Here is a 25694-nt window from a genome sequence, read left to right as displayed (position 1 = left end):
ACGCAAAATGGCGGCAGCCGTTGCGTCGACATGGGATGTTGTAAAAACTAATTAACTGTGGTTTTGAAGTACCCTGATATAGGATAAACATTCATGAAAAAATTAGATTTTTTGGAGATGGTCGAGCGGCACATGCTTGATCATTTAGAATGGATTGCCTCTCTTAAATTATCTCAACACTGCATTTCATTGAAGCATTACGGTGTGTGAATCAGGTTACTGAGTTGTTCATTTGATAAATATGTGCCAGACATTATCTGAGTACATATTAGTACAGTAATAATCTTATCAAAGACGTAAAAGTATATATGTTTCTTCTTGTACATCACACTATCCATCCTGTTTATTTTTCTTCAATGCATATCACACTAAAATATATTGTAAGTAGTCAACATTAATGTATCTATCTATATTTGAAATATTAATCAAATTGTTTGTTTGTTATTCCACTATAAATGAAATGAAATTTATAATTTTATGTTCCAGGGTTATGCTTTTTAAGGTAAGTGAATGATTACGAAATAAGTGGTTGAATAAGAATGAAGGAAACGGGGAACCCCGAAAAACAACCAATGGATGCGATGCTGTCCACCATAAACGTGAATAGCTGGGGATGAAGCCAGTGACTTCTCGCATAAGGTGAAACACCACCATGCCTCCTTTCCCCTTGTCACACTATAAATTAAATTGAAACTGTGATGAGATATGGAATATTTAAAACGTATATTTATGCAATATAATTTCACAATGGCATGAATGTAAAAATCCAAACATTAAAATAACAAATAATGAAAACTTTTGTGCACATTCTAATTTTTGTAATCCACCGAAATGACTATGGGTCAAAATCAATACCGTTTACTTTGTCAGATATTATTATTATTATTATTATTATTATTGAACAGCAAATTTTCGACACTTCTGTACTAACTTTTATGAGGTATGTACTAGGAGAAAGGAAAATTGTCTTAGATATATATTAGATTAAGAAGATAGTCGTAAAATTAATTTCCTTACTAAGTATTTCAAAAATCAAGCAGATATATGTTGAATTGCTATTATTTACTCTCTCGTCGTATGTTATATAGCTTATTTGTAAATGAGAGTTTAACAATTTGAATATACATAATTGGTGTAATTATTACCACCTGATAAAATTCAATTTTAAACCATATGAAAGACAATAATACAAGAGTAAATAACCGTAGTTAAACAATATCTGATGGATTTTTCACTTACTTAGTGAGTAAAGTAATTTTACGAGTTTTCTACATCCTTATATTTAATTTATTCCTAAAGCAGCCCCCTTTTCACCCTTTTAATACAGTACATAGATGAGAGCAGAAGACTTGACAATTTACTGTCCACAGAGGCGGGAGACGATACCTCACAATGCATTATTGATTTTGTATATTTTTTGAAGCTTTCTTATGCTGAATTTCAATTACTGACACGCCAATTGTAGTTAATACTTAACCACCTGTATAGTTACAAGGAGATTAGGAGATTAGATTTATCCGATCCTAACATGGAAAAAGTAGCACTTTGTTTTTTAATTCCCTGCAACAGCAATGCACTTCTCCGATCGGGAGTTACAATCCCTGGACCTTGAGAGTGTGTGTGTGCGAGAGAGAGAGAGAGAGAGAGAGAGAGAGAGAACCGACTGGTCCACCAACCATGAGTCTATAGTTGCTATCACCTCTGAATCAGCAAAACATTTCAAACCACGCAAATTATCCTAATGTTTGAACAAATGGAAGTCACTGGAGACAAAATCTATGAACAGAGAGGTTAGGAATTAATTCAAACGATGCATCTGCGATAAAAGCCCTCACAATGCGTGACATGTGCACAAACGCATTGTCCTGGTGCAAAAGCACACCACAGATCAACATCTCACTTTATTTTTTGATTGAATCACATAATATCTTGATTAGGCCACTGTAGTAGATCCCAGTGTTGGTATGACCTTTTTGTAGATAGTCCACAAGAAGAACGTCCCTGTAATCCCACAAAATTGAGACCATTACTTTTTCGAATTACGATTGAACTTTAAACTTTTTGTTGGTGAAGAATGGGAATATTCCTACTTCATGCGTTGTTGTAGTCTCTGGGTCAAAGTGATGCACCCGTTTCATCCATAGTTACAAACGAAAAAAAAAAAAAAATCGTGTGTGTTTGTGTGTGTCAGCAGAAAGCTTGTCAAGAGTTCGCGACTGATGATCTCTCGGATCGCTTCTGATTTGCGGAGAGGTTTCGAGGAACCCATCTTGCAGAATGTTTTCCCATTAGTAAAACTTAAGCAATTATGGGCTTACAGTGCCATATGAGAGGCGACACAGCTCAGCGACGTAACGGATAGTACTTTGACGATACTGCAGCACTATTTCGTGAAATTTGTTGATGTTTTCGTCAGACGTCATGACAGTTTTAACAGCTCCGCCTGCATGTTCATTCTCACAACTCCCCACAACACTTGAATTCACAATACCGTTTCTTCGCCATGCTATATGATGGAGAAGAGTTCCCCACTGTATCTACCAAGTCCTCAAGAATTTTGGATACCGGCCACTCCTTCTTTACAAAATACAGGGTTTGTCCGGGAAGTAATAGGACTGATTTTATTCCGCCATGACTGTACTTCGGAGCGTGCGCGCACCGACTGGATCCGGTAGAGGACGTTCCTAGCTAACGAACGAGCGGCTGGTCAGTTGTCTCCTAGCACACGGAGAGTCAGGACAGGCTTTTTCGCCCGACGTGTTTCTGTGAGTGGTGCAAGCCGAAAATGCAGCGTTCGTTACAGCAGAGGTACGCGATTAAATTCTGTGTTAAACTCGGTAAATCTGCGACAGAGACGTTTGATATTATCAAGCAGGCTTACCCAGATGATGCTTTAGCAAGAAGTGGTGTGTTTCGGTGGCACAAGGCCTTTTCGGAGGGCCGGGAAGAGGTCGCCGATGAAGACCGTGCTGGAAGACCTTCGACTTCGACAAACACCGACAATGTGACTCGTGTGCGCGAAGTTTTGAACTCAGACCGTCGACTAAGTATTCGTTTAATTGCCCAGATGTTAAATTTACCAAAAACTGTGGTTTATGAAATTGTGACGGAGCATTTGAACATGCGCAAGGTGTGCGCGAAGATTGTCCCAAAAGTGCTCACTGACGACTAGCAATTGCGGCGAGTGGAATTGTGCCAAGAAAATTTGAACATGTGTGAAAGTGACCCCCAATTTTTGAATAACGTAATCACAGGTGACGAATCATGGATCTTTGAGTATGATCCTGAGACAAAGAGGCAATCTTCCGAGTCTCCTCGTCCAAAAAAGGGAAGAATGAGCAAATCCAAACTGAAAACGATGCTCATTGTCTTTTTTGACATCAAAGGCATCGTCCATCATGAATTTGTTCCTCCTGGACAAACCGCCAACGCCAAGTTTTACGTGGAAGTGCTCAAGAGACTCAAAGGAAGGGTCAATCGGGTCCGACCAAACATCGGAGCCGACTGGAAGCTGTACCACGACAACGCCCCGGCTCACACCGCCTTTCTTGTGAACAGCTACCTGACCAAGGCCGGTATCCCAACGCTTCCGCAGCAGCCCTACAGCCCAAATGTGGCCCCCGGACTTCTTTTTGTTCCCTCGCCTGAAACGCCCGTTGAAAGGCAAGCATTTTGAGACGAAAGAGGGGATCCAAGCAGCTTGCACCGCGGCTCTCAAGGCTATTCCGGAGAATGACTTCCGTGACGCCTTCAATGCTTGGATATCGCGCTGGTAGCGCTGCATCGACGCAGAAGGAGCCTATTTTGAAAGTTTTTAAAGAATTGTAACGATTGGCTCAATAATTTTTTTTTTTAAATCGACTCAGTCCTATTACTTTCCGGACAAACCCTGAATGAAATGAAATGAAATTTTGAATTTTACGTCCCACGGTTATGCCGGTTAGGCTAAAGGAGACGGTGATAATGAGTAATGAATGAAATGGTGGAATGAAGAAAGTGGGAGGAAACGGGAGAACCCCGAGAAAACCCACGCACACGGTGTTTGCCCACCACAAAGTTCATTTGGCGGGAGCAGGGTTTGAACCCGAGACCCCTAGCACCAGAGGCGGACAAACCCTGTATTTGATGACCGCTATCATCTCAATCTTCTCCATTCTGGCACTTTACTTGACTCAATTCACTCAGTTAAACCCCTGTCAAAATAAAGGGGGGCACTACTTATCTGGTAAGAGGATAAAAAAAAAAAAAAAACAAGATAATTGTCACGTAAATGACAGAGTACAAAGATATATTCACATTGCGTTACTCTACAAGAAAATACTAAAAAATCCCTCTTAACTACTTACTCGTAACATTCCCCTCACAGGAACAGGTGTTAAGGCATCTCTTCTTTCAGAGTACCACCTGTATGCACGATCCATGGCATGTTGATAATGGTATGAAACAGCGCTCCATACGCCGAAGTAAGATCCTGTTACCAAAACAATCACTAGTATATATAAAATAGTGCTGAGATTTGCTGACATTGTGATCACTTTTAAAATGTGATTTTACTAACACTTGACTACTAATAAGATGCGCTAAACAAAAGAATATTTGAAAATAAAATAAAATATATTTTTAAAAGTAATTAGGAACAGTATAACGGTTTATTTAACATATTTAATCTCCATCTTGAACCAAACCAACCATCTTGATTTAATTCTGAAGTTACTGAAATCATTGTTTTCCTAGCAACCAATTCTTCCATTTTAAGCCACAAAATGCAGTGTATAGAAAACGCGAAGGATACATGAATATAAAACAATTCAAGAGAAAAACTATTGAACACTATTCACACCAGAGTGATAACAGGACAGGCGCAAATACGATCTAACGAAGAGATGTGACTGTAACGGCACACAAAGCACAATGAGCAGATTGCGTATACATAGGTTAATAGATTGGACATGTCGGGTTGTTTGCTCACTTATTCAGTGGGGTCGCAATTAATGTAGTTCCAGAAAACGTGCATTTTCCATTTTTAAACATTTACTTGTAAATATGTTTTAACTTTATTTGATCAGCAAGATTGAGTGCTGACTTAACGGTTAAAATATCAAAATATACTTATATGATCATATAAAATGTTTGAAGGCATACTGTATTCTCTTTTCAAACCATCTTGAAATATAGTTTAATATCTAACGTCATGCTGAAGACTCCAAGGATCTTCAAAGCATTGCGTGGTTATTTCACGTACTTTAAATTAAGTTGTCACTAATTCATAGGAAATTGCAAAACAAAATATATAATAATGTTAATAAGGTAAGTGCACTTTTTTTTTTTTTATTGAAATATCATTGTTCCGTAAGATTTCTGCATTTTCATTTATCTTTATAATATACAGGGTAGGCCGTAAGTCGCTTGACACTAGCTACCAGTTATTCAGTTTTTAATTGACTAAAATAGTAGTAGTGGATTGATTTAAACAATACGTTATAGCAGTTTGGGGACAATACATTGTAAGAAGTGATTTTATAAAGGATTTAAATTTTGTTATATTTCTAACGTAAGTAGATAAGTTTACAATGAGTAAAAAGTTTCAAAGGATGATGGACGCGTATTTTAACTTCAAAGGTGGTGGTTACATTACCACAACTAACACAGTGTGATTGTTATTTGTGCAGTATTCTGTCTGGAGTTTAATAAAAGATAAAGCTTATCCTTCATTTAAAAAAAAAAAAAAAAAATCTTACTTCTGAACTTGACAACTTATAGAAGGTTGCTCACTATAAAAAAACAACCAAATTTGAACTACTTACTCGGTTCGTAAATTCCTTTCTTCACCAGATTGTATTCGATTATACGGTCACAGTTCCGAAGGATCGCTCGTCAGCGAAATTTCCACTGTAGCAAACTTCTGAGTAAAACGAAAAGGGACTATCTCCCCAACTGCTTTGACAACTTTCCAAAAACCATGCATGGTAAGGGGATGTCGTCGAGCAAGTGTCTGTCTAAGGAGTTCAAAACCATAGTAGTCCATTTGTGAGGCGTCTAGGGATTTCTCAAGGATGAACGAAAATTAGATCATCGAATTCCCGTCTTCCTTGCGTAGAGAGCCTGGGATAATTAAAGGGTATGGTTGGATGCCTTGTTCATGTTGATCCATACATTTGTGGTCTCATCTTGTATGTCATACACAGGGTCCATAACGTTCTCCTGGAAGTAAGTTGCCTTAGCTTTAGTGCTGAAAGGCTCTTCAAAGAGTGGCAGCGTTTGTCGACTGCAATATTTGCCACCATCAGAAATCCCTTGGAAAACTTTTTCTCGCACTGCTGCATAGTCAGAATGGCTCTTGGTCTGTTTGAGGTAGAAAATGGATTGAACTCTGTTGGTCTCATCTAGGTAGACCCACCCCTCATCCAGAGTATAGATTCATTTCCATTTGTCCCCTGCGAGGTATGTTTCATATAACTATCTGGCGTTTGTAAACCTCTTCTGGATATAGCGCTCTGTAAGGCAGTGTCCGCATGCTATGTGACGCGCTTTCAAAACTGTCGCGTGGCCTAATTTTTCTGCGTAGGTGGATTGTTCTGTATTACTGACCTCTTAATGGCGTGCACTGTATTAGGAGTTCGAGCAGACCGGGGCCTGTTCTCATCACAATTTCCGTCTGATCGCATACAGCAAGGGGCTTGTTGGACACATAGTCAGATGATGAATGCTGAGTAGTTATAATGTGTGGCGAACAGTCCACAAATGAACTCTCCTCCCAGAAAGCTGCCACTTTTAATTCCATCCATGATAGTGCTCAACTGATACTGTTTTCAAGTACAAGCCCGAGTGTAACCAGAAGCGTACACAGAGGTGAAACATAACAGCAGTTAAGTGTGTCGTTTTAGGGTGCCAATGAAAATAGATAATTTTTGTTATGAGCAACCTTCTCTATCATCCAAAATATCAGTGATGTAATTTGTTCTCCTGAGCTTCAAAGATGTAATTCGTGCATGGAAAATCATGGACGATACTTTGAACACTTGATTTAGATAACCTAATATTATGACACAACTTGTAATAATTTCATAGTCGATAAATCTCACTATAAATGGACTTTGTCAAGTGACTTATAGTTCACCCTGTATATAATAGCTTAAAAAATAAAATAAATAAAAATGACATACTTCAGCTACTTTCTTAATACTTCTTCCCTCCTTATCCAATGATTTATTTACCGAAAATAATATATTCAGAAGATATCAATACCCTTACTCATTCATATGTACGATTGCAACAAGCAAAGACTTCTGCTTTTCATATCTCTGGAGCCATCATTGCAATGCTGGAAGTAATTTAATCAATAACTTGCAATGATGGAAGTTTAAGCTGTCTTTGAACATGATTGTATAATTAATCTTCACGAAGTTAATTGCTACGGGTATATTGACAAGCTCACCTGCATGCTTTATAACGTAGTATCCTACTGGGATTGGCAACAGATGCAATAACCAAATATGCTTCCAAATTTCAATTATAACACATCCCCAAAATACAGCATATAAAAATTTATTAGGGTCGATGGCTATGGGTTCAAGCTTTCCACAGGCTTTTAAAGAAGCTGCTGATGTACTTGATGGAAAGGATTTCGTAAGAACGGGACGACGCACAGGCAGCGAATCGACTTTCGGTAGTTTGTCACTGACTGTCACATCATCGTCATTCACTTCTCCTTCAGCAAACTCTGTCGTCCTTTCGATTTCTTCAATTTCACCAGCGTCGTCTCCCTATAATGAATAAAATATACTACTCAAACTAACAATTTAAATCAGAGAATTATAGCAATAAAATTAGTAAAAAATAAGAAAATGTGTGGCATACATTTCTCTTAATTAAATGCTTAAACTTTAATCAATCAAATAATTGATTTCATTAAATAAATTAGAGATGGTCAATTCCGGAATTTTTACTTTCCAGAAACCGGACAGTAAAATCGGAAAAATTCCGGAAAGTGAAATTTCCGATTCCGAAAAATAAATTTTCCGGAAAAATCTGGCCATCCCTAAACTAAATATAACTAACCTTACAGTGATAAGGTACCTAGGCATTTATTCCAGGGATACGATTTCAAGAGCTGTTCCTGTTCTCACTTTCGGTCGCTCAATCTACGAAGAACAATTAAGACACATAATTCATATACGACTAAACATGCTCGAATTTTTTTTTTCTCATCTAGGCGCCAATTCTAGCCACAGATCAAATTTGATACATTGGCCTACATTTTTAGCTTTAAATTATAGTTACTAGTATAGAGAGTGCAAGCTTACCTCAGTCTTAACGCTAACCATAAAAAATAACACAACTGAAGGCGATATAAGTAAAGTTTTACAAAATGGCCAGTGCATATTTTATATAAATGAACATATCTTGCAGTTTGAGCACTGAAGTACCAATTATCCACTTTTCTGAATGGATCAAAATCCTTTAATGATGGGACATTCGTGTTCAGATTCATGGTAAAAAGAAAACTTTTGAGCTTTTTATAACGATTTTTTTTTTTTTTTTGTATTTTGTTTTTCATTCATCCAAGCACATAAATATTATAATTACTAGCAGGTAAAAAAAAAGAAAAAAAAAAGAAAAAGTGCCAGGTTTGTATTTTCAGTCGCCATAGCGACCACGATTTTTCCAGCCCTGTCAATAAGCATATCAACATATTCACGAATAACCAGGAAGTTCTTCATCAGATACAGAGGTGGGTTCTTGTTATTCATTTGATATGTATCCTACAGTGTCAACCATCAAATATCACATTACTACTTAAAGGTTATTTAAGTAAACAAATTGTCAAAATTCTAATTTGGTTAAATCATACTGTCTGGCTTGTTCAAGTGACTGACTAGGAAAAGGTAATCCGAGTATGAATTCAGTCTTGAAATTGTGGATTCACTGTTTGTTAATTCCTTTACTTAGTTTTACACCTTATAGTTATGTCATTTAAACCAATGCGTAAATGTTCGATTCCCGGTATGGATACTAGGTCGAACAAGTGTAAAAGCTTTTCAGGGGAGCCATCCTGAGTGAGATCTTTCTGGGTTTCCCTCATTGACACCAGGCAAATGTTGGGATTCAGCCTGACATAATAGGCTTTCTCCTCGAGACCTCAATATGATCCACTTTCTTATTGCGCTATACTTAGTTCTTCTTGTGGCCTTTTAACTACACTGCGTTTCAAGAACAGTAAATAACTCACCTGAGGAAGGGAACGATTTGAGACTGTAGATCTGACGGATTCCATAAAGGTCAGTGGTGCACCTGGAAGAAAAAGATTTTGTTTTACTTTACAAATGACTCCATGACCACAAGTGTTCTGTTTTTAATGAGATTCATCACTAACAGCTACATTTATCTTTCTACACTTTTGTACTTTTAATGTTCTTGAATAGAGGAGGAGCTAGGTTAGCCCCCAATGGAACCCCCCTCCCCTCCAGGACTACATGAAACTTTTATTTTCAGAAGCTTCAAACATCCGTGAATCAGATTTAAGACGTTAACACGAAAAAAAAAAAAAAAAAAGTGTTCCGAAGAGTGAAAATTCAAGATGGCCGCCAGCCGCAACATCCTTTACGTATAAAGTAACTGTTTTCTTCAAAAATTTACAGAACGAAAATTAACAATAGTAGAATTACAAAACATACCTCGTTTTGTTTGGTATATAACAAGTAATTAAGAGCATATAACTTTTGTTCCCATATATGTTTAGGTTTAGAAGAAAAAGAAGAAGAAATATCAGAAATATTCATTTTTTCCCATTCCTTTGAGTTTCTCTTTTCACTTACAGAGACAGCACGTTTACTTGGAAGTCAAATTTATTACCAAAATATTCTATCATGCATCCTCCTCCGACGTACCAAAATCTATGATTAGTTACGGAGAAAAAAAAAAAAAAAACTTATACGAAGTAAAGCAAATCCTGGCGAAACCATTGAATTTACAGATATATATATATAAAACAGTATGTTTATCTTCGTTTTAAGACAATATATACACACTACTGAAACATATTAAAAATTCCAATGAATTGTTTCTTTCATTCACATTCACACCTTCTGAATTTACAGAAAAATAATCTTATAAAAAAAGTTTGTTTATTTTAATTGTAAGACAATATATACCTGGTTCAAACATATTTAAATTTCTAAAAGACTGGTTTCCTTTTCAAGATTACCTTCTGAATTTACAGAAGAAAAATATATATATAAAAAGGTTCGTTTATCTTATGTATAAGACAATGCATAAATGATTCAAATATATTCCAATTTCTTAAAATATAGTCTCCTTCCCAAGATCACCTTGAAAATGTTCCAACCATATGATTTAGATCCGTTTTGTAACATTAAAATTATTACAAATTTTTCAGATACGGAAATGGATAATGGTGCATTACATAGATATTAAGATATTCAAGATACTCTATATTTGTAATACTCTACATTGATTAATTAGATTATCTTTTATTGTGGACAAGAATTTGTTAATTGGAAAGGAGCTATTGAAGATTTCTAACTACTACTGAAACTAATATACGGTATTATTTACAAGTTTGATATGCAAGTCCGTGAAAATAATACATTGTTTGAATTACAATTGATAAAACATTTACAGAAAGGAAATGTGGAGTGATACGCGGTAAATGATACATAACTAATATAATAATCCGATTATATAATGACAAAAATAAATGACGCTGCCATATCAAGTAGTTAAATGAACATGTTTCAATACATTTCCAAAATACTGAATGTTGAATGAAAAGCACTTTAGAATTATTTCTATGGCACGTTGCATTGTAACTTTACGTATAATAATTAAAAACATTAGTTTACACATATTTGTAAGGTCTCACTGGTTTTGATGTTTATGTAATGATACATGTTTAAGACTTCGCAATACGCCGCAATCGCAAGACGTCGCTATACGATCGCAATACGGCCTATCAAACTTCGCACTCATCTTCTGAATCATCTGAAATATCTGATAAGCTGCCTACTGACAGGAGATCAACATTATCATCGTTTCCATCATCAGTACCTAAAGTATGAGTACTGCTATCCGAACCCAAAATGTTCACTATACAGGTAAAACGGTATAGAGGGCCCTCTGACCACACCAGTTCTAAAAACTTATCACAAGTTTGCCAACTAGATAGAATTAGGCTTGAAGTGTCTGGATTTGGTGTGTGTGATTGCTTCGATATACGATATCTGTAATTTACACGTTTGATATGTGGAAGTAGAGAACGTTTGCATGGTGGCAACTTGGAGAGATCCACGTTGGAAGCACATGTTACCAATTTATATTTACAAACCATTTTCTTTAACATAAACATCCGAACTTCATCATTGTCTTTCAAGGAAGAGTATCCATACATCAAGGAAGTAAATTTATTTCATTGGACTGTTAGTGCTTCAGAAACATCCCATTTGGTTTCCTAAAGCAGCAAACGTGTCTTTCTTCTCCATTTTCTTCAAAGGTATCACTTTACATTTCCTCTTAAAAGCGCAGTTGCAATCTTCACCAGTGAAGCAATGCAATCCCAAAAGAGCATCACAAAAAACTTTGCCAAATTTCCTTGCAATATCGGAAATTATTCAGGAGTCGTCTGTTTCGTCCATTTCCAGTATACTAATAAAATAGCAAGGGATCTTTTTGGTTTTAGTTTCTTGAAGTAATAGTTTTTCACTACATCCATGACGCAGACGTTCTTGAGATTTTATAGAACTCTCCACGTAAATATCAGTTGAAAATATTACATATGCTTTACGGCTGTGGAAATCCAGAACTTTGAGACAAATTTCCCCAAACGTTGGTGGCAGATTCTTCATTGCATAAAACTGGGCATTGCCATCTTCTATGAAAAATGTTTCCTCTGTAAGAGGAGGATATGCAGCATCTAGGACACCTCTAGTAAGATATCGCACTATTTTGCTGTTGTTTGTTTTCGCCATGAATATTTAGGTGTGTTCTGACTGTGAGAAACAGGGTTCTACAATATGTCATAAGCTCATCAATGCTTACCTCCTCAAGCTGAGATTTAACAAGTATTTTGAAAGCAACATCACGCTGTTCTTTGTTATTTTATAAGTAGCCCATCGGATGCTTTCAACTTGATCACTATTTTTGTTGACATGGATTTTAGATTAAGTAGTGGTAAAGTGTCAAAGAAGTTTTACTTGGGTTTATCCTTACCACCTTCAACGTGAAGCCTTTCCCGTAGAAATCTCTTTTTCTCTCGTTTCTCTGCTTCTTCAGTAGTCAGAATATCGCATGCAATATCTGAAGGAAGAGCAGCAGCAGATGAAATTCTGTACAAATTCTCTTTATCAGCAACTCTATACGGATTAACAAAACCTTGTAGTGTTTCCATTACACGCTGAACTGCAACCTCACTTCCACAAATTTCTGATGACGAAAGTTCACAATGTTTGCAGTTTTTTAGTGTCTTCACCGAGAACCATACTAGTCATTTCCAGTGTCATTTCATAATAACTGCTTCTTTCAGAAGTTGTACGGATCTAAGGTTAGTAAGCACCATAGTTGACCATGATGCCACTGAGTCCAGCTCCACCAGAGCAAATACGAGATTTAACAAATCTCATGAATGCTTCCTCCATAGTCATATCAACAGAATATCTGTTCCCTGGAATGAATGAGCAAGCTACTGAAGTTGCCCCTTTATTCAACATCTGAGTTGCTGCTGGGTGAGTAGTTTCGATGTTTGCAAGGAATACATCAAACCATGTAAGGTGATTTGCATAATTGTGGCAACCAAAACTGGAAATTAGAACGGCCATATCTTCCATACATTTATGAAAAGGACTAAAATTGTTTGTCGTAACTGCATACAACAGCATGAACACAAGTCAAGCATGGTCTATAAAGCTTAACCAGAACTTAGTTTCCCGGTTTCACCATTTCTAACCTTCTCTTGAAAGAGAATGTAATCTTTCATATGACGTTGGATAATAGGATCTTGGAGAACTGTGTCAAGATTGACGGCACTGCAAGTTTTACTAGAGCTTCAAGTAAACGACTGTTCAAAATCTCGTTGGGTTTTTTTCTTGGGGGGGGGGGCAGACACACGTCAAAAAGTATACGTTCCAATGCTACACTATCTTTTCCAGCACCACATAGATTTGTTGTAGCTTTTCCCATTAAGGAAACAATTTAGGCAGCCGGCAGAGATTAAATTGGCTTCTAATATTATGTCGAAGTAACCTGATCCTTCCATCTTGGGGCCAATCATATTTAAGTAGTTCTTTATCGTATGAAAGGCTCCAACAAACACTATACGATTTTTATATTCTTCTGGATTGCTCCATTTAATTGGTAGTGCTTTCATACACATCCCTAGATCAAGTGTTGTGGTAGTGTACAGTTGACCCCCCTCTGCTGTAGCTTCTTCACACCGTTTAAGTTCTTTCACAACATTGTACTCCGTGATAGGCTCTGCGATTGACAGGTAACTGTCAACAGTTGTTAGGCAAGTTGGTGACTGTCCGGCTACTCAGCAACGCAAATCTATCTCCAACATTGAGGGTTGGGGGAGGGGAAGACCGTTCTTATATATATATATATATATATATATATATATATATATATATATATATATATATATATAGTTAGATAGATAGATAGATAGATAGATAGATAGATATAGATATATATATATAGATATATTTAAGCGATGTTTAAAATACTTATGAAGTTGAAAAACAGTGATGTGGAGAATCAGGGAGGAGCAGAGTTGTTTTCAACATTCTGGGGCAGATTTGAGGCTTATTCTGGGGGGGGGGGGGTGATGAGACTCATATTACGGTAGATGAATCTGATTTCTTAGGTGAACCTGTTGTATATTATATATCAGACGATATAGATGAAGTGGCAGTTAGACACAAATCATCACATTTCTCCCCAAAAAACACATGTCAAATCGAATTATTGGGAGGGGCAGTCCCTCCTCCAATTTCAAGATTGGGAGACATATCCCCCTCATCTCCACGGGATTTGCGCCAGTGCGGTTATTGATATGAATCGTGGGAAACTAGATACTGTTTGTTGTTTTGTACTGCCAGTCCAACCTATGATTCATGTGCTAAGAAAGAAGTTATCTTGAGAAGGAAACCATTCTTTTAGACATTTAAATATGTTTCAATTATGTGTATATTGTCTTAAAATGAAGATAAACGAACTGTGTTTTTATATTAAAAAATCTGTAAATTCAAGGGTTTCGCCAGGATTTGCTTTACTTCGTATAAGATTTTTTTTTTCTCCGTAACTAATCAAGTGTTACTCATAGATTTTGGTACGTCGGAGGAGGATACATGATAGAATATTTTGGTAATAAATGTGACCTCCAAGTAACTGTGCTGTCTCTGTAAGCGAAAAGGGAAACTCAAAGGAATGGGAAAAAATGAATATTTCTAATATTTCTTCTTCTTTTTCTTCTGTTGTTCTATGGGGACAACAGTATATGCTCTTAATTACTTGTTATATATCAAACAAAACGAGGTATGTTTTATAATTCTACTATTGTTAATTTTCGTTCTGTAAATTTTTGAAGAAAACAGTTACTTTATACGAAAAGGATGTTTCGGCTGGCGGCCATCTTGAATTTTCACTCTTCGGAACACTTTTTTTTTTTTGTGTTAATATCTTAATCTGATTCACGGATGTTTGAAGCTTCTAAAAATACTAGTTTCATTTAGTCCTGGGGGGGTCCATTGGGGGCTGACCTAGCTCTCCTACTATTAAGGATATATTTTAGAATGCGTATTCCTCTGTGACAATACAAAAATTGAGAGAATTTTGCTAAAGCTACTTTTAAAAAGTCAGTGTATGATTCGCCACCAGAAGTGGATACTTGTTTAAATATTTTTTTCTTTTAAGTAATTCGGAATGGAGACTACTATTCAAGTAATATTTACGCATCTTATAAAGAATACTTCTCTGTATGTGCGTGAAATTACGCAAGGAGCAATGGAATGTCAGCAGCAAAAATGGATATCTATCTCCATAATTACTCGAATCTTTGGAGTTTCAGAGCCAATTTGAGTACCATTTATTGTAACTTGAAGAACTCTTGAAGATGTACGATTATGCTCTGTAAGTTGAAACAGATGGATAGAAACTTAAAAGTATATATGAATTAATTAATGGAATGATTATGAAAAGGGGGTAAAAATTAACGAGTAATGAAAAATGAAATGAAATTTTTGAGTTTTACGTCCCACGGTTATGCCGGCTAGGCTAAGGGAAACGGTGATGATTCTTTTAATGAGAAATAAATGAAATGGTGGAATGAAGAAAGTGGAAGGAAACGGGAGAGCCCCGAGAAAACCCACGCACACGGTGTTTGTCACCACAAAGTTCACTTGGTGAGAGCCGGGATCGAACCCGGAACCCCATGCACCAGAGGTGAACGCTCTACCACTGAGCCACCGCGGCCCATAAACGAGTAATGCTTATCCGCTGTACGGTCTAAGATAAAATAGGAAAATTTAAAATAAGTCTCTAACACTTTATTGATCTCATCTAATTTACACTTACGTTTGGGACAATGAATTGCAAACGGGGCAATCTATGTAACTAGATTAAACAACTTTTGTTCCACTGAGATATCAATCGTTCAACATGCGGTGCTGTAGACGATGATGAGTAGTTGACTTTCTATTCCTCACAACAATTCCTTTCATGGAATTAATTTCAGTTCATCAGACATGGTATAATTACAATGGGTATACCTGGACTGCATAAAGGGTAATGCAAACGTTTATCAGCTATTATTTTGGAGGATATCATGTTGGAGATTGGGCATAAGAGAGCAAGAATTACCACAAAAATGTAATGGGATCTTTAAATATGCCCACACTTATGCCCTTTAGGTAAATGAAACAGATGATTAATGAAAGTGAATGAAAGAAACGGATGATTACTGAAAATGAACGATAATGAAGGAAACGGATGACAGGGTTTCCACAAAAAAGTGAAGATCGATTTCCCTGACATTCCCTAACACAAATTCTTGTTTCCCCTGGCATGAATTCTTGAATATAAATGGGAAGATGTGGGGTATGTTCTATCATAGCATAGCTGTGGGGTAAGCATTCTTCGATCAACACGAAGAGATTCTACACCTCCATAGTACATAATTGCATCATGCACCCTCCTTTGTGCTACCAGAGAATCTTCAATTTGGTTTTCTACAATAAGTGTATTATTGACTAAGAACCCGCCTTCCATTGAAACAATGTCGTGGGATAAAATAAAATATTTTCACATTCCACAAATCAGAATATTCTTGTCTCTTAGACATTACCTTTGCAAAGAAGTCATCTAACCTGATGCTGCCCGTCTTCTCTTCGTATCCTCTGAAGTCATGAGACCCCCGAATTTCAGTATTGAAAGACATAAATTGACACTTTGCTTTCTCAGCTACAGAATCAAATATTCTGTTATGCTCATGTAAAGTTTGTAGGATGCGTTTCATCCTAGTTTGAACAAGTTCTGGATTGTACTTTTGTAGCCTGGGGTACAATGCTGACAGAGCACGTACCAGTTTGTACTTCAGAGGGCTCCTTTCCTCAATCTTCTTGATTGTGCCCAGCAAAAAGTTTCGACAGGTAAGCCTATCTGATGACACCCACACCCACCCACCCACATACACACGGAGTACTTTACTTCCTCAGCATGAAATAGCAACACTGCATTGACATTATGTGAACGCTCTATCATTGTGGTCCTCTTCACATGTCAATCTGAACAACTGATAGCGAGGAAACAAAGTTACATTGAAAAAAGGAGCGTGGCACTTGCACATTTCCGATCCCCGACCTTCCATGACATTTTACGCAAAATGTATGATTTCCCTGATTTTGCAGAATGTGGGAACCCTGGATGATTAGTGAAGGTGAATGATTATGAAGGAAAGGGATGATTAGTGAAAGTGAATGATTATAAAAGAGACGGAATGAGAACGGGAGAACCTCGAAAAAACCTCGAACACGATTTTATCCAGAACAAACTTACGTAATCTGGGATCAAACCACGGTGGATACCTCGCACCAGAAGTAAGCGCTTTACCAGAGCCACCGAGTTATAGGCATCGAATTACCTACCAGACTACTGGGCATGTCACGACTTCGTGGAATGTCGAAATCCTGTAACTATTTCTTTGTACCGTAAGTCTATGATGACTTTTCTTTTATTATCCATCATTAAACAACAAATCCATACTTCTCCTGTCTACATTTTGCACTAGAACTGAAGCTTTTCTTATTTTACCCTTTGCATTCTTACAATACTAATCTGCAGGGTGCAAATGTAGGTTTGTGCGGCTATAGTTTAATCTACTAAAGTTACATAGGTAGATTCGTCTTCAACTGACTAATCTAAGTAAAGTAGGCTTGGAATTCACAAGATTTAGGAATTTACTAGTGGTATATATAATAATTTTAAAACACTCACCCAATTGACATGCTGTGTTGTATGTGTCCCACACTTCAACAAAGAATCCAGCAACAAAAAGCAATAGTATTGCAAAAAATATGGGCAATTGAAGAGATCCTGCTAACGCCGCTGAACACGAAGCAATGGTCATCCAGATGAAGGTAGAAGCCACGCTGAACTCTTTTGACATTTCAGGTTTCCAGTACATTCCAAGAACGATGAGATAACCAATTAGAAGAGTCGCTAGCTGAAACAATTAATTGTTACTGTTGTTAGTAATCACTTCTTGTAATGAAATTACAGAAAATCTTAAAATAAACAATCTCTTGGTTATTTTATCTATGGGTAATAAAGTAGATTAGCCGAGTGGGTCATTTAATGTGGTCATTTTTAAGATTGGTTGAATTGAAGTTTATCTTGAAGAATTTAAGTTTGAATTTTACTCATAAGCGTCTAAAAAAAAGTTCTACAATCGGCTTCGTCAAATCACTGTCGACTTTTTCGGTGTGACTGAAAAACTACAGCTGCTCAATCCGTCAACAATATTATATTATTTTGTACGTTAAAAAACAGTTGGTTCGGTTTTAGTTTATATACATTTTTTTTTTTTTTTTTTTAAACTGATGTTACTTCCCTCAAGAGACAACTCACGGATACGTTTGATTTAAGTACTCTTGCCTGTTCGCTTCAACATACATCTCCGTTCTATTCCAGTACCTTGAGCCGATTATAAGACAAATTTAAGTCCCATTATTCACATCTGGAAGAAAAAGAGGTGATCCTTATGCACAAATTTCTTAATTCATTCCACCCCTACCCTCCTCTCTCAAAGAACTGAAAGTGATAACAAAGTAGAGACAATATCTATAGAAAAAACGCCCTATATACATTAGGATAGGAATGGCGAAAGAAGCCTTTAGGAGGAAGAAAACATTATTTTGTGGACCTTGAACAAAGAGGTGAGAAAAAGACTCATAAAATGCTTCTGCTTCGTGTGGAGTATTGTTCTGTATGGGTCAGAAACATGGACACTACTCAAATATGATGAAAAAAAGACTGGAAGGTTTCGAAATGCGGGTGTGGAGAAGAATGGTGAGAATTATGGATTGACCGGAAAACGAATGAGAGGGTCTTAGATATTGTGGGGAAGAAAAGAGCGATTTTAGAAATTATTAAGAAGAGGAAAAGAAATTGGTTGGGACATTGACTACGAAGAAACTGTATCACGAAAGACGTGGTACAGAGTATAGTGGTAGGAAAGAGAGGGAGGGGCGAAGGAGATTACAATTAATGGACGATAACAAAACAGAAAAGTCATACGCGAAAACGAAGAAATTAGAAGAAGACTGTGAAACATGGAAGCTTCCCAGTTGCGGCAAGTGACCTGCCAATGCTGGCGGAACACCTATATGATATATATACAAACACTAGAGTTTCTTCTGTATGGTTGCGAAACATGGTCGCTTACTCTGAGGGAAGAACATCGACTGAAAGTATTTGAGAACAAGATCCTGAGACGAATATTCGGACCCAAAAGGAACGGGAATGGGGAATGGCGGAAACTTCATATCGAGGAACTACATAATTTATACGGTTTACCCAACATTGTTAGGGTCGTCAGGAGGTTCAGGTGGGCAGGTCATATAGCTAGAATGGAAGAAAGTAGAAACGCTTTCAAAGTCTTGACTGGAAGACCCATCGGAAAGCGACCATTAGGAAGACCTAGGCGCAGATGGGAGGACAATATTAAGATGGATCTCGCAGAGATAGGAATACCAAGTAGAAACTGGATCCAATTAGCTAAGGATAGAAGTCAGTGGAGAGCTTTTGTGAACGCGGCATTGAACCTCCGGGTTCCATAGGCCATAGAGTGAGTTAGTTAGTGTTTCTTCCTCCCATTTCTTTGGCCAAATTCATAATTTTTCCATTGTTTTTAAATTTCTTCCAATATTTCGTTGGGCGCTGTCATTGTGGAAGAGTATTTGTTAACCCATTGACTGGATGCCACCTCTAAACGGAAAAAATTTCTTGTCCCAATCGCCTCTCTGTTTCTCTTCCTCTTAGGTTTCTTCTCTATATTTGAAAATAAGACCAACAAGCCTAGTTCGTTGGCGGCAAAAGTAAAGCTAACTTGCTTTCAATGTGGAAAACACAAAAATACAAAATAATAATAATAATACAATTTGGCGCAATACGCACATTACTTAAAAACGAGAATAAATGTAACTAGGTTACCACGAGGTGCTCTGACCCACTTGAATTAAATGCAATTGGCAGACCAAGATTTCTTTCTTTGTGTTACACACCATAGAAGCTTATGATTAATGTATCAAAATACAGTAACAACAACTTCTAGGGATGGAAGTGGTCCTTTTCTACATGTATATAGCATCTTTGTACAAAAATTTGGCGAAAATCGAAAAATACCTCTGTCACAATTCAAGATCAAATATTATAGTTCGAGGTGAAATTTTAAAAATTAAGCCAAAGGTCAAGTGTTATATATCGTTGGAAAGCCAGCATTTCAGCTTTATAATGGTCCTTGTTTGACAGTTCTACGTTAATTATAGTCAGAATAAGCCTCATTTTCATAAAGCAATGTTTCCGCAAAAAGTGTCAGAAGTGTGATTTTGACATGCCATTACTTTGGACTTGCAATAGATACGGGGGTCATTTTTTATTTATTTTGTTTTGTTTTGTTTATCGAGGTATACATGCCCAAATCTAATAACACACAAAACATCTTGACATAAATAACAAAACAGATATCTTGACATCTGAAGTGATAGCCAGGATATAAATAAATAAATTAAAAAAAAAAAAAAAAACCTTCGTTGGAGGAATACGCAAGTTTATAAAATGTATAATAATTAAAAGATTGGCTCGTAGTATCTTCAAAGTTGATGTACAACGAAACAATAATGAAAGTTCATAGATATCGTATTAATGCAGTTAAGCCAAACAGTACAAATGAAAGAAGAAATTATGCAACGGAAAGCAGCAGTACTGACTTATCAACCTAGGACAGAATATGAACCAAACTTAATTACATACGCAAGGACGATAGTAGTTCCGAAGCAAAAGGTACATGACTATAATGAAGGAGCGAGCAAGTCATCTAAAATCTGCAGAGGTTCTGAGCGAAGAGAACATTGTTTATAGAACAATGTGCATGATATCCCGGATTTATATATATATATATATGAAAGCTCTTGAAAAACAGGAGTTACGATAATTAAACAGCGGAATTAAGAATTACATTTCTGGGCTTGCGGTTTGCTCTCTACGGCTATTTTAGCAGTTAAGAATGAGGATTGACTTCTGTCAGTGATCCCACGAAACGGGAAAGTGAAAAAAAGAAAGTAAAGTAAAAGGACGAACGTGTCTGGGACCTTTATATTAGGTACTATCCATGCATTTGCCCACTATGAATGAGAAAAATCTAGGAAAAACCTCTCATGAAGATGGTTGTCCTGAAGTACCTTTAGACCTTTCCGACCGAGTGTCTCCATTTGGAATCAAACCTGGGACCGGTCGCGCCAAAGAGAGAGAGAGTTAGCAACTACGCTAGCGCAGGGCCACTGAAAATGGTTAAATCAAACAGTGAATAAGTTTTACTGAAGTCTTTGATATATAAGGCATAGAGCATATTTCTAATAAGTTTACTATTAACAGTTTTACGTATCATGCTCATGGCCTTAGGATAAATGACAAGATGGTTAATGAAAGTGAATTATTATATGAAAGAATTGTGGGAAAGAAAGTGTGCGAGAAAAAAACGGAAGAACACTATCCCGACCACCAACTCAAATTACCAGAGATCGAACCAGGGACCTTCGCACCCAATGGACGTTTACAATTCAACCTAAGTGCACAGAATGTTAGATTAGATTAGGTTTAGCTGTATAATACTAATAATATTACCATTGAATGAATTCCTAACGAATCAAGTTATTGAATGAACTAAGTAAAATTTTGCCAAAAGTAAATATTCCACATTCTTGAGTATTACATGCCGAAGACGATACATTCTTGGAGAAAGATTAGATTTAGCCAAAGATTCCCTCAAAACGACAAATTATTTTAGTATTATGCTTACAGTGTTTGATTACGGACATCAGGTTCTGTTAAGATGGTTTAGTAAGTCTTTTATTTACATCGTTTTCACCTCATTAACTAATAATCATGATCATAAAATACCCAGCAAGACTTACAAGAAGTGCTAGTTCCTGTAGATTTTACTACGTATTTTGGAACATAATAATTTACATGACCAATTTTAGAAATTATAGGAGTATATGAAATTGTCGGGAAGGTTCTAGAACACAGGCGCCCCCCTATAGATTAATAGCTAATTTGTTTCTTTTCTGTACCAACGTACAAAAAAATAATCACATAGTATTGCCGAGCGAGCGCTAGCGAGTGAAGGCAGGTTGGAGCCCCGCAGGGCACATTATTTGTCTTTATTACAGCTAAGTGGGAAGGGGAACCTGTGTTCTAGAACCTTGCCGAAATTGTCCCGCTCATCTTTCTTGGCACAGATTAAGAAGACGGGAATATTTTTGAAAATTTACGGGCAAAATCTATTAAATCAAAACGAAAAAAAAAAAAAAAAAAAAAGATTAAGAAATTTGCAAATGGAGAATACATAATTCACCTGTGAACACAGAAACAGCGTAAGAAGTGTGGATTTTAACTATGCAGTTGTCATACAAACATAGCTTGTTTCGACCATCTGAAAGAGACTAGGGCGACTTTTTTTTTATATTTGCGCTCCGTTACGCGCATATCGGCTTGTGTATAGCCCGCTCCCCCCAGTTCTTTGTCACCGGAACTGGAAGAGTCACTACTACTACTACTACTACTACTTCCGGTACTACTACTACTACTACTTATATAAAGAACAGAACCCAATCAACCCCTGCGGGGCTTCTAACCCGTTCCTACTACTAGTATTACTACTACTATTGCTACTAAATACCACCACCACCACTACTACTACTACTATTACTACTACCGCTACTGCTACTACTACTTATACTAAAGCTTCCTTACCACAAGATTTACATCTTAAATCTTTATAACATGCGATTCCGATTCATTATGAACTAATATGAATCGTTAGAATCACTATGATTCGTTAAAAATCACTGGGGGGAGCGGGCTATACTCAATCCCGCATATCCACCGTCAATGGCGCACCTGGTTCCTATGGACGCGGTTCCTCCAGCTTCGCACTGCCCTGAACCAGAATAGATGGAATGCTTTCTTTCTCATGTCCCTGTGGCACAAAATTTAAAACATTTTCGAACGGAGACCTCAAAATATCAGATCCTACAGCAGACATGGTTCTCTAGTAAGTCACGAGATAACACTATACATGTCAACATTAAACACCACCCTTCAAAGCAGCTGACATTTAATTTGGGTTAAGTTCCAAAGTTGGGCGTCCGTTTCCAGCAAAATTTTTAAAATTTACAGGAAAGATATGGATACTTTGATCGTTTGTGTGCTTGATAATATATAAGGGTCTCGAAAAATCTGTTTGTTTGTTATATATAAGCGGTTATAAACATGGGACTATACCGCGAGCGGAGGGAACTATTTGGCGCAAGCTAACTAAACAGTTGCATTGTGGGAAAGTAACGAGCATTTATGTTATCAACATGGCGAATGTACAAGGGCAATGAAGTAACAGTTTGAACATTTGTGAAACAATACGTTAATAACGAGCAAAATCTTTTAAAAGTTTGTGAAGAGCACGGATTAATGAACCTAATAACAAATTGCAGAAAATGTGGAAACGAGATGACAGCGAAAAAACGTGGCGAAAGCGGACGCCCAACTTCGGAATAAATGCCTTTAATTTTGATATGTAAACACCCAGTAGTTGATAATCAAAACACGATTGTTTTCTGCTACTTTTAGATATGACCTAGATGGAATGCTAACTTGATTGTGTCATATAATACAGATTGGTGTGTTTATCTCACGAATAATCGTTTTAATGCCATATAAGTCTCCACATATATTACTTATGGCATGCAAATTTGCAGGCATATTACAAGTCTGTTATCAGCTGAAGTCAGGCGCCAAGAGACTAGAAAGTGCTCAGATTATTGGTGAAAGAATTGTACTTTTGGAAATTATTTTTGGTGGCACCCTCAACATTACATGTTCCAAGTGTGCTATGATGCTACTTCCACGAAGAAACATGCATATCAATTTGTTCCCGTATTCTTAATCGGTGTTTTTCTTTTTATAAGCGATGGAAGAGACCACTTGCTACAAATTGTTATGGGATTTATTCCGTTACTTACTTAGGACCTAGATTTTGCGGGGGGGATTTACCAGAACTTAATCCCTCTTTACATTAGCATAAATAAATAAATAAACACCTTGACTGTAAACTTACCATACGTATGCCAATATTCGACACAAATGTATCAATTACTGCAAAGCCGAACATTCCAACTCTTTGTACTATACAAATGACAAATCGCGGAGTGTAATAATAAACTACATGAAGAAGGGGTAGTAGCACGCAGATTGTCAAAATGAATTTCAAATACTTTCTAATAAACCCTCCAATTTTCTCGGACATGTCATCAATAAGTTGAAAAGGCATCATAAAAATTGCTACAAGTAATGGGGTCGAAGATGTATTTATATTATGAAGCCATTTACGAGTACCAGTGGCAATTTTGTGTTTGAATGGATGTAATACGGAACCACACAATAATGCCCATAATAAAGGTTTTATAAAAGGTTCGAGTACATAATAAACTGCCCACCCTGCTGCACTACATATGACAAGTAATAATAACGCTAATGCATTATAGAATGCATGTTTTAATGCTTTCTCATGTCCCTGTGGCACAAAATTTAAAACATTTTCGAACGGAGACCTCAAAATATCAGATCCTACAGCAGACATGGTTCTCTAGTAAGTCACGAGATAACACTATACATGTCAACATTTAAACACCACCCTTCAAAGCAGCTGACATTTAATTTTGATGTGTAAACACCCAGTAGTTGATAATCAAAACACGATTGCTTTCTGCTACTTTTAGATATGACATAATCACATAAAAATCACACCAGGTGACGCATGGAAAAGGAAGGGAAATTTCTACCGGATATGACAGGGACAGTTATAAGCTTAGGGAAAATTTTAACGTGAATCCTCGAAAACCTCTTCATAAAGATATTCATCTATAAATTTAAAATTCCTACAGGTTAGGTTTATTTGTAAATATATTTTTTTCATTTTTTAAAAATGTTATTCCCAGTGCGTATGCGCTTTTGATGTATGACAGTAATCTTAACTAGAGGTAATTTCTAACTCAAGTGAAAGTTAAAAAAAAAAAAAAAAAAAAACTTCTTTCCACCTATTACTTTTGCACATTACTGCAGGAAGAGATTGAATTCAGGCAAAGCATATCTAGGAAATTTTTGGAGACAAATGCGTCTTTTAAACAAAATCCTTATTAGAGAAACAGGACAATAATAGGAGAAAGTTACTCTTTTCAATGTAAATTTGACAATTTGTGGTTTTTGACATTTAATGCTTATCTCCTTAGGGACTTATTTTTTTTTTTCTCTACTAAAATGTTGATACAAGTGGCTAAACATGGGGTGAAAGAACTCCGGTTGTGTAGTCACTAAAAATTAGGTTCATAATACTTTCAATACAAGTAACTATAAAGTATTTACATTATTCGGTTCTTAATAACAACAACAACAATAATAAAGTGCATCGAGAAATGTTTTAACACCCACTTAACTTAATTTCAAGCTTCTACAATTAATCAGATTGCTATCGATAATGCTGCACTACTGGTGCCTCTGAATGGAAAGTAAAGGACAGGAGTTGTTATCCGTAGAAGGCAAAGTAACAAAACAAAGCGAGATTGTATTGTATTGCATTGTATTGTAGAAAGATGGTCACACTATATTTGCCTAAATCGTCGCTTGCGCAGATTAAAGTAAAATATAAGAAAAGAAACAAATACCAAAACTGCTTCGAATTGACAGTGCTTAATTAGAGAGAGATAAATTCTTCATAGCATCAGGGGCGGATCCAGGACGGATTTCTAGGGTGCGGTGGGTTGTAATACTGCTACCTAGAGCTACTTTTAAGAACTCCAAGCTCTGGGATGGGTTTTATATATATAAAATAAGAAAGTTTCCTCTTCTGGGGGGCG

The 25694-nt window shown here is 36.7% G+C and overlaps 1 protein-coding gene across 12 annotated transcripts in view; it reads right to left on the bottom strand.

Annotated features, from left to right (window-relative positions):
* The window catches only part of LOC145668327 (transmembrane protein 245), an 81125-nt gene extending 56518 nt beyond the window's left edge, over nucleotides 1–24607 (bottom strand). For 7 of the 12 annotated variants that reach the window (XR_014128015.1, XR_014128016.1, XR_014128017.1 and 4 more), the window contains exons 1-5: nucleotides 23900–24606; nucleotides 17503–17731; nucleotides 9230–9291; nucleotides 7436–7763; nucleotides 4347–4471 (exon numbers count right to left, since the gene is read on the bottom strand). Coding sequence is in view for 7 of the 12 variants with exons in the window: in XM_081736073.1 (XP_081592199.1) it covers nucleotides 4347–4471; nucleotides 7436–7763; nucleotides 9230–9291; nucleotides 17503–17731; nucleotides 23900–24421 (1266 nt within the window). In the remaining 5 variants the exon portion in view is untranslated. Of the gene's footprint in view, nucleotides 1–4346; nucleotides 4472–7435; nucleotides 7764–9229; nucleotides 9292–17502; nucleotides 17732–23899 lie in introns of all 12 variants that reach the window. The other 5 variants (XR_014128013.1, XR_014128014.1, XM_081736067.1 and 2 more) reach the window with 1 other exon arrangement.
* Nucleotides 24608–25694: the final 1087 nt, after the last annotated feature.

The sequence above is a fragment of the Thermobia domestica genome, chromosome 13, assembly GCF_964235325.1.
Source record: "Thermobia domestica chromosome 13, izTheDome1.hap1.1, whole genome shotgun sequence".
In the NCBI taxonomy this organism is placed as follows: domain Eukaryota; kingdom Metazoa; phylum Arthropoda; class Insecta; order Zygentoma; family Lepismatidae; genus Thermobia; species Thermobia domestica.
This window is presented reverse-complemented; position numbering and strand designations above follow the sequence as displayed.